At 37.8% G+C, this 10,865-nt stretch overlaps 1 protein-coding gene across 1 annotated transcript; it reads left to right on the forward strand.

Moving 5' to 3' along the window:
- Positions 1-534: 534 nt before the first annotated feature.
- LOC137247752 (uncharacterized) lies at positions 535-1,301 on the forward strand. Its single transcript, XM_067778709.1, has 2 exons — positions 535-717; positions 808-1,301. The coding sequence occupies exons 1-2, from the start codon at positions 706-708 to the stop codon at positions 1,129-1,131; spliced, it is 336 nt and encodes a 111-aa protein (XP_067634810.1). The 5' UTR covers positions 535-705; the 3' UTR covers positions 1,132-1,301.
- The last annotated feature ends 9,564 nt before the right edge of the window (positions 1,302-10,865 follow it).

The raw sequence follows: 10,865 nt of genomic DNA on the forward strand, positions 1-10,865 counted from the left end.
CATATCCGACCAATTTTCGACATGAACAATAAATTGCCTAAACAGTCTTAAACGAGAAAATATAGTAACGCGCCGGAATGAAATATAAGTATAATAAGCAAAACTAAGATTTTGAACGCAGCTGTACTTTTGTGTTCAAACTCAAAATGCTTGATAGAAACTTAATTGCATGCGATTTGCTCTACTGACCGTTAAAGCTCATCGAGGACCGCATTCCTAACGTTATTGCAGCTGAAGATGCGTAATTTTAAATTCCATTTAATTCAATTTTCAAACTCCAGTTTAATTGCGCAGACGCAAAAGCAGAGCAAATTGTTTTCGCAAACTATTGGAGTTGCATTGTGCTCAGTAGGTAACAAGAGCATGATGCTGCGCATAGTTTGTTGTTGTCGTTGCCGCAGACGCTGCATTGTACAATATTTTCAAAGGGTGTACAAGTCACCGAAGCGTTGGTGGCTTATTTTTTTTTTTCATTGCCGCTTTTTTCGATTTTCTTTACTTGCAAAGCTCATGTGGTTATTGTTTTTGTTTGTTACATCAATGCACCGCTAGCTGCCTCCAAGTTACGCGCAAACTCTTTGATAGCTAAAGCCAACGAATTTATTTCGTATAAATAACGGCAACTGCCAACGTTAATGCATCAAATCACCAACAGCATCAACAACAGTTAGTACATCATCGACTCAAACTTCCACAAGCAGCAAAATGAAATATCTGGTGAGTTGTTGTTAACAAATGAGTTCGGCTCTGAAGTTGGTAAGGATAAAGAGTTGTCTAATGTGTTCTTTTTATTTGAAATTTTTGTAGCAAGTTTTCTTCATTGTTGTTATCTGCGTGGCCGCATGCTGGGCGGCAGCTATACCTGAATCAGAGGCGGAGGATGTAACGACTACATTGGATGAGAAGAAGACTGAAAAACGTGGCGCCTTCGGGTTTGGCTACGGACATGGTTATGGTCATGGCTATTATGGCGGTTATGGCTACGGTGGCGGTTATGGTTATGGTGGCGGCTATGGTGGTGGATATGGTCATGGCGGTTATCCCCATTACGGTGGCGGCTACTCTTCATTCCATGGTAGTCCATTCTACGGTGGACACGGGTACTATCCTCATGGTGGCTACTATCATTAAGCAAAAGCTCACTACCAATGGACATACTAGGTACCAGATAATCAAGTGCATCCCTACCAAATCAGAGACACTAATGCCATAAGTGTTCGAATGGAACTGTTCTTCTTTGTTCTGTCGTGAAGTGTGACGTTTTAAGCAGCAAATAAAGATGTTTTCAAAAAAAAAAAAAATATCATTCGAAAGTTTTCTATTTGCGGGGATTTTGGGGGCAATTGGAGAAGGGTTGGTGTGTATAGCTTTAGGTTCATCAGTTTAAGCTTTCCGCTGTACTCTGTACTATTTGTACTGTTTCTACGATATGCTAGAAGAGGTTAAGCTAGCACGTAGTGTTTTGCGGAGATGTCCCCTTATATCTTGGGAAGAGGGGCCTCATCAATTAGTTGTCTGTAAGGAAGCCCAGGCTTCTGATTTTTTAACTAAAACTGTTTGTTCATTACTTCATTTCTCTCCTCTATTTGGAGTATTCCTTCTTCACTGTGCAGGTGATGTTCTGGCGACACAACAAGACATCACGTGTAGTTCTGGCCGCGGTGTTTTAACTGGCCTGCAGCCAGAAAGGGCCCGGACGTGCATCCATTGTCGTGAAGACATCTTCGTATAGAATATAGTAACGCCTTTGGGTATGGAAGGCAGCTTCGATATGTAAAATTAAAATTAAAAAAATTGGGGACAGGACAACATCCTGGGCTTATCCTGTTTAACTCTGCTTGATTTTGATGTTACGTTCCTGAACTGTACCGATGCCTGTCGACCACTTTAAAGCTTTACTTTTGATTCAAGATAGGAGAGTAGGCCCTTCAACGGCGAATACTGTGGTCTAGCCCACATTGACAAGAGTGTGACCATCCTCAATAAATTCGTTTCTGGCAAACGCAAAACCACTTTTCCGGACCGAGGTTAGGTTCAACACATAGTAAGATTATGGAACAGTCCTTTCGCTACGGTCTGTTCCGAGGATGACAATTTGTGGAAGGATACAACATGTTATATGGGGTTCCAATGAAATTACAGTCGTTGGTCGGGAAAACTCCCGAGAAGTTCCGGTACATAAAACATGGCTTCAGTAGCGGTACCACCCTCCCGATTTTACATTTTTTACCGATGAAAAAAGTGATCAGGGATAGATTGAAGACAGGCGGCAGGTAGCTAAACCCCTCGTTGCCAAGGTTTTCTAGGAAAGGCATGGCAATCCCGTCCGGGCCTACTTTTTTAGACGGTTTAGCAAGTTTGTTGGCTTCTTCAACATTTTCGGCGCTGATGGTAATGGGAGACGCACTTTGTTTATGTGCGCATCTGTTAGGCTTCCGTCTGGATTTGTCAACAGAGGAATACGTAACGTATTGACGGCAGGAAGCGATATTTTGTCATTGTGCTTTGATTTGAAACACATAGACTTTACGGTTGACCATAGCTTACCAACACCGGCAGAGAGGTCGCAGTTCCTCAGATGTTCCTTCCATTTAACCCACTTGCGTTTATCCACAAAGATGACTGATGAGCAAGTTCATGTCCCTAATTTGAGGGTCACCAGGGTCTTGCTGTCTCACAAGGTTGCGGCCTTCGTCGGAAAACTTGGACGTATTTCCGGAATTTTTGCAGCAGGAATAAAGCTAGCCAACGCGGACTCAACGATATTGCGAAAAATTTATAGTCGGTCCACTTTGCTTTTTTGATGTTGATGAAAGTGCGGCAATCACACGTGATGAATTCGACTGATCACTCCAACGTGAGGAGTATGGACAGGTGGTCGGATGCGAATGTTAGAATCGGCTACCAGTTGACAAGTCCCGCGTTAACGATTGTGATGTCTGCGATAATTTTCTACCACACTTGTGGGGACGTCGTCGTTTACCGTGCAGGACGTTGCGTCGTCTTTTCGATCCACAAACTTCTCATCTTTGTGGAATGCCACAAATCGCCTAAAATAATCCGATTTTCGCCATCTGGGAAGATCAGTTGAAGCGAGAGTAGTCCCCATTAGGCACAGAAACGAAATGCTAAACAAACAGTTCCTGTTGAATACCCAGAAACCTGGGCACGCCAACAGACATATGATTGCAGAGGCCATACCCCCTAGGGCTTAAGAAGTCATCTCCGCGAGCATTATGAAGTTTAATTTAATTTAATTTTAGTTAACTTTAATATATTTATTATTACGGCTGTTTAGGTCTAAAACTTAAATTACTAAGTACAATTCATTATTATAATATCTTATTTCTATTGAATATGCTGTTGGAATGCCATGTGATTCCGATCAGCATATTTACTAGCGTGACAAACGTACGAGTCTGGGAGCCACTCATTTTTGGGAGCCACGCGTTTCCAATCCTCCAGCTGTCTAAGCTGTCGGAATGTATTAGTCTCCGATCAACACTAGAGCAGAGCCGCAGGGATATGCTTGGTGTCTTATTTGTTGTTAAATTAATAAGAGGGTCAATAAATAGTCCATTTTTGCTTGGTGAAATTAAGTTTAACGTTCCTATTAGGCCATCTAGACATTTCCAATCAATTTTTGTAGCTACATGCAGGTCGAATTATGAAATGCACGAACCACTTCGCTGTTTATGTCGTGATTTTAATAAACACGGTAAAAATTTAGACGTCTGCGACTCGTTTCTTGGTATTAAAAAATACCTTTTAACTACATTAAATTTGTAATTCGAAATGAAGCAAAGAACGCTAAACCGTGATAATACTGTTCAACCATCTGTTTCAAATATGAAGTACCAGTTACTTGAAACTTGTTTTCAAAATTGCGTTGTGATCATTATTTTTATATGTATGTAATCAAATTTATTCTGTATAAATTCTAATCTGTATATATTTCATATACTATTAATTTGCTCTATTGTCAATTTCACAAATTATTATTTAATAGCTCCTTCATGAGTACATTTTAACACATTTACAACATTTTAACTTTTGCTTATTTCTAAGTTTTCAATTGAAATTGTCAAGCGTTTAATTAAATACTATTTAAATATTACTTTAGAATTGATGACTGCTTATGTTGTTTATATCGTGTATTACATCTGTGAATTAAGTTGTCGGTATATTTGGTCTGTATAGTTGTTATATTTGTAGACTGATAAATAAATAAATAAAATAAAATAAAACAAGTAAGGAAGGTTAAGTTCGGGTGTAACCGAACATTACATACTCAGCTGAGATCTTTGGAGACAAAATAAGGGAAAATCACTATGTAGGAAAATGAACCTAGGGTAACCCTGGAATGTGTTTGTATGACATGGGCCATAGTTCTAAAGGTGGACCAGGGGTGACTCTAGAATGTGTTTGTACGATATGTGTATCAAATTAAAGGTTTTAATGAGTATTTTAAACGCGAGTTATCCTTTGTTCTATAGGTGGACACCTTTTCGAGATATCGCCATAAATATGGACCAGGGGTGACTCTAAAATATATTTGTACGATATGGGTATCAAATGAAAGGTGTTAATGAGTATTTTAAAAGGGAGTGGGCCTTAGTTCTATAGGTGGACGCCTTTTCGAGATATCGCCATAAAGGTGGACCAGGGGTGACTCTAGAATGTGTTTGTACGATATGGGTATCAAATGAAAGGTGTTAGTGAGCATTTTAAAAGGGAGTGGACCTTAGGTCTATAGGTGGAAGCCTTTTCGAGATATCGCCATAAAGGTGGGCCAGGGGTGACGCTAGAATGTGTTTGTACGATATGGGTATGAAATGAATGGTGTTAATGAGTATTTTAAAAGGGAGTGGGTCTTAGTTCTATATGTGGACGCTTTTTCTAGATATCGCCATATAGGTGGACCAGGGGTGACTCTAGAATGCGTGTGTACGATATAGGTATCAAATGAAAGGTTTTAAAAGGGAGAAGGCCTTAGTTCTATAGGTGTATGCCTTTTCGAGATAACGCCATAAAGGTGGACCAGGGGTGACTCTATAATGTGTTTGTACGATATGGGTATGAAATGAATGGTGTTAATGAGTATTTTAAAAGGGAGTGGGCCTTAGTTCTATATGTGGACGCCTTTTCGAGATATCGCCATAAAGGTGACCCACGGGTGACTCTATAATGTGTTTGTACGTTTTGGTTATCAAATTAAAGGTATTAATGAGGGGTTTAAAAAGGAGTGGCCCTTAGTTGTATATGTGAAGGAGTTTTCGAGATATCGACCAAAATGTGGACCAGGGTGACCCAGAACATCATCTGTCGGGTACCCCATATTTATTTATATATGTAATACCACGAACAGTATTCCTGCCAAGATTCCAAGGGCTTTTGATTTCACCCTGCAGAACTTTTTCATATTCTTCTACTTAATATGGTAGGTGTCACACCCATTTTACAAAGTTTTTTCTAAAGTTATTTTTTGCGTCAATAAACCAATCTAATTACCATCTTTCATCCCTTTTTTCGTATTTGGAATAGAATTATGTCATTTTTCGTAATTTTCGATTTCGAAAAAGTGGGCGCAGTTATAGTCGGATTTCTGCCATTTCTTTTACCAAGATAGAGTGAGTTCAGATAAGTACGTGGACTAAGTTTAGTAAAGATATATCGGTTTTTGCTCAAGTTATCGTGTTAACGGCCGACCGGAAGGACAGACGGCCGACTGTGTATAAAAACTGGGCTTGGCTTCAACGGATTTCGCCCATTTTCACAGAAAACAGTTACCCGTTGTTCGACTTATGGTATTAAAAGTATTCTAAACAAACTAAATTAAAAGGGGCGGAGCCACGCCCATTTTGAAATTCTCTTTTATTTTTGTATTTTATTGCCCCATATCATTACTGGAGTTGAATGTTGGCATAATTTACTTATATACAGTAAAGATATTCAATCTTTTGTTAAAATTTGACTTAAAAAAATTTTTTTTTTAAAAGTGGGCGTGTTCTTCATCCGCTTTTCTAATTTTTATTTAGCACACATATAGTAATAGTGGTAACGTTTCTACCAAATTTCATCATGATATCTTCAATGACTGCCAAATTACAGCTTGCAAAACTTTTAAATTACCTTCTTTTAAAAGTGGGCGGTGCCACGCCCATTGTCCAAAATTTTACTAATTTTCTATTCTGCGTGATAAGGTCAACCCGCCTACCAAGCTTCATCGCTTTATCCGTCTTTGGCAATGAAATATCGCATTTTTTCGGTTTTTCGAAGTTTTCGATATCGAAAAAGTGGGCGTGGTTATAGTCCGATATCGTCCATTTTAATTAGCGATCTGAGATGAGTGCCCAGGAACCTACATACCAAATTTCATCACGATACCTTAAAATTTACTCAAGTTATCGTGTTAACGGACAGACGGACATGGCTCAATCAAATTTTTTTTCGATACTGATGATTTTGATATATGGAAGTCTATATCTATCTCAATTCCTTTATACCTGTATAACCAACCGTTATCCAATCAAAGTTAATATACTCTGTGAGCTCTGCTCAACTGAGTATAAAAACACAGCTAAACATGGCTTTGAATGTTGGAAATTGAAAATAACGTGTATCCAATCACCCCTCAACTTTGTTTAGTAAAGACGATGTCGGAATGCATGAAGATTCCGATCAGCACAGCTCAACATATAATGGGAGGTTGAAAAGGACATGTTTCCAATCCCCCCTGCTCCAACTTTTGTTTGGCCTTATTTTCATTATTTTCGTTACACATCATATAATTTTATTGTTATATTAATGCTGTCGGAATGCGAGTGATTCCGATGAGCAACAGTAAATATCGGCTGAAAATACCGAATTATTCCAGCGAAATTAGTTGTTGGAACTGTCTGGAGTTACAGGCGGCGACCGATTTTCTTTTCCTTAGGGCTGGATGCATTGTATTTTGCTGCTTCCGATATTACCATTCCCTTTTCGCGCTCCAGTATCGGATATATCATGTAAAACATAAAATGAGAAAAACTTTATTTTATTGGAAGGGTTTTACAATGCTCCAATAAACTTTTTTAAAAGTATTGAAGTTATTACTACTTTTAATGTGATTAGGAAGTTCATTGAAATATTTCAGGCCATTATAAAATATATTTTGCTTGTCCACTTCTGTTTTGAAAAGAGGTAATCTAAAAGTATTGTTTTCTCTGATTACGTACGAATGTGCATCATTTACATATATAAGCTTTTCGCTGAGGTATGTTGGTAATTTACCGTGCTTGATATTAAATACAAATTTCAAACTGTGGTAGAATATAAGCTGTTTTATACTCAACCAGTTTAGTGCTTCTATCATGTTATTAATGGGAGTATCATACCTCATGTTTAATATAAATCTCATTGCTTTATTTTGCATAACTTGTAGCTTATCTACCTGAGTTTCATTGGCAATAAAGAATATTGTGGGACAATATATGAAATGCGGCTCTATGATGGATTTATACACTTTCAGTTTGTATTTTCTACTGACAAATTTGCATGACCTCTTCCAAAAACCAATTTTCTTGCCTATTTTGGCAACTATATAATCAATATGATCATAAAATTTTAATTTGTTATCAATCTGAACCCCTAAGTACTTAAAAGTTTTAACTTCGTTAATACTTGAGTTCATTATTTTTAGCACGATATTACAAGATTCCTTGCTCATTTCCCTGGATATGACTATAAAATGGGTTTTATTAACATTAAGTTTAAGCTTATTGTTACAAAGCCACCTGTATAGGGAGTTCAAGTCTTCCTGCATTTTGCTCCTAGCTAACATGATATCCATTTCACTTACTTCGAGCAATGCGTCATCCGTAAACAGCCTTATTTTACTATGTTTTAGCGCCGAAGATATATCGTTTATATATATCTTAAATAGGACCGGTGCCAAAACCGATCCTTGTGGCAATCCAATTCGTGTCAATACCTCATCCGAGACAACCAACTCAATGGCTGTTTTTGTCTTCGGTTACCTAAAAAGCTCTGAAACCACTGCAGCTCGTTGCCCTTAATTCCGAATTTTTCCAATTTTTTAATCATTATATTTCTGTCTATAGTTTCAAATGCTCTCTGTAAGTCGATAAAAACCGCAAGTATACTTTTCTTTTGATTTAGTTCTTCTTTCCAACTCGATATTACCTAATTTAAAGCCGTTTCACAAGAGTGCCCTTCTCTGAAACCGGATTGTTCTTTAATTAGTAGTTAATTTATTTCCAAGTAAAGGATTTGAATTACACACTTTGAAAGCAAATGAAATGGTTTCGTGATCAGAAATTCTGTGATTTTCAAGATTAGTACAGGACAGTACATCAGCATTTGCATATAATAGATCTATTCTCGTTTGGGACCTCTCAGCAATCCTTGTATTGAAATTTACCACTTGCCTCATCGTGCTACGTGAAATTATCTCGTTGAGCTTAGAACTCGTTGCAGTATTAACATTCATGCTAAGGTTAAAATCCCCAATTAACAAGGAGTTTGTACCACTCTTCAGTTCCTCAGAAGGTGTAGCTTCTAAGTGATTTAAAAATTCGATATCACTAGAGCTTGGAGAATGGTACAATACACATATTTGCCATTTAATGTCGAACTTTTTTAATTTAGTTATAGCACACCAAACATTTAAATCAATATATCTATTATACCTGACTTTTTACTCGATACTTTTTTTTTAACTCTAAGACTACACCTCCTGTGTGTCTGCTATGATAATCGCAACGAACCATTGTATTATAAGGAATGTTTATTTCCGCAACACTAACATCCGATGTTATACATGCTTCTGAACATAGAACGATGTCCGGATCTAACTCTTCTATAATTCTTTCGAGTTCAGCTTTGTTGCCTAGAAAACTACAAATATCAGCTAGTTTTGGTGGCTAAAAGCCCATGCTTGTCTTTCCAGCTTACGTTTCCTTAAATAAACTGGACATTCATGACTCATGATGTTGTGCTCTGTATTAATATTTAAACCTAACCGATTATTGGTATCTATGCTATTACCACATTTATTTAGGAGTACACTCTCTGTACAGTCTTCGACTTTATGTTCCCCGCTGCATTTACTACACCTCTGTTTAAGTGTACAAGTAGCCGCTATATGGTTAAACGCTAAGCATTTATAACATCTTTTTACTGTTTGAGCGTCGTAAACTGGACAGCGGTCCCAACCAATATTGATTTTCTTGCATTTTAACACGTCTTCATAGTATTTGTGCTCAATCTCAATGACTGCATTGATATAAGAAGCTCTGTTTTCCTTCCTTCATTTAATAACTCCTCTTATACATTTAATTTTAGCATTTCGCAAAAACCATTTTGGTTGGTGATCTTACCAACAATTTCCTCTTCAGGATGCTCAGTACTAATGTTAGTCACCATGATTTTAGAAAAATATACTTTCGGTTCAGCTATGTTGTATTTACTTTCTTCTAGCCTTTCTGTTAGAGTGTCCTTAATTTTATCCTTATCACTAGCTGACTTCGCACTAATAATTATTGTACCATTGTTTCTATTCTGGACCCTACCTATATTCAAATTGGATGGATCTATTTTATTCAAGTCCGTTTTTGTTTTCTCTAATGCTTGTTTAACCTTGGGTTTAATTACTATTTGAGGAATATTGGCATATGAGTTGACTTCCTTAGTACTAACAGCTTTATTTTGGTTTGCAATCTTTTTAACCTCTCTTATAATTTCCTCCTTTTGCTTCATTTGGGATGTTGATCTTATTAAGCATTTCTTTATTTGCTTTGCAAAGACTCTACATTTTTAATCATTAATCAACTCTAATTTTTCCGAGTTCACCCTGTTTATATTATCCACAATTCTTTTCATTTCTCTTTCGCTGTGCGTTATGGTGCGAGAAGCAGCTTAGAACCAGGAGACGGATATAGGATACTTTTTATCCCGTCTGGATGGTTTTCAGGATCTGTCCGTGATCCCGTCGGGGTCATTTCGGGACTATTTCGAAATAATTTCTGGATGGTTTGCGAGATCCGTCCGGGATCACGTCGGGGTCATTTCGGGAATTTTTTGGGTCTATTTGGAAACCCTTCAGGGGGCATTTCTGGATGGTTTTTGGGATCCGTCCGAGATACCGTCGGGGTCATTTCGTGGCTTTTTCTGGATAATTTCGATTATTTAGGGATCCTATCAGGTTATCAGCTGATTTAGTTATTTTTTTTTATTCTATTACAAAAATGAAATATATTAGACAGACAATTTTTTTTAAACAATTAACTTGATAAGCAGGTTAACGTGAATAGCCCATATATTTTATTTTCTCCTTGCGGACGAGGCCGTGGGTAAAGGCTGGTATAATATATATATAGTAATGATAAACAGTGATGCATACCCCTTGAGGTAAACCCACTTCTTGGGAATGGCCCCTATCCTACGAATAAGAATTGATACAATAACACAAATAAGGGTTGAAAAGGCATAGGAATAGGGAGAGGAAGAGACCGAGGGGAAGGAGAATGACAGGGAGGGAGATAAAAACATAGAGAAGAGGAAGTCCCATAAGAGTGAGGCTAAAGAGATGGTAAATGCCCAAAAAGGAACCAATAATAAATTAGACGAACTAATTGCCAAAATTCTTTAAAAACTTGTTTATTATTTACTAGGAGGTCCACTGACATGGGCTACGGGCTTTCTGACTTCGGACACTCTAGCCTTCGACTTTATCCCTGACAGGACGGACTATTGTATGCCGATAACTGTTCCCTGTGCAACCTTCACTGCAGTCATTCCCCGCGATAGGAATGAGGAAGAGGAATCATCCCGGAAAAGGGAACGGTTTACTTGTTCACGGA

This window comes from Eurosta solidaginis, chromosome 4 (assembly GCF_040869045.1).
Source record: "Eurosta solidaginis isolate ZX-2024a chromosome 4, ASM4086904v1, whole genome shotgun sequence".
NCBI classification, from domain to species: Eukaryota; Metazoa; Arthropoda; class Insecta; order Diptera; family Tephritidae; genus Eurosta; species Eurosta solidaginis.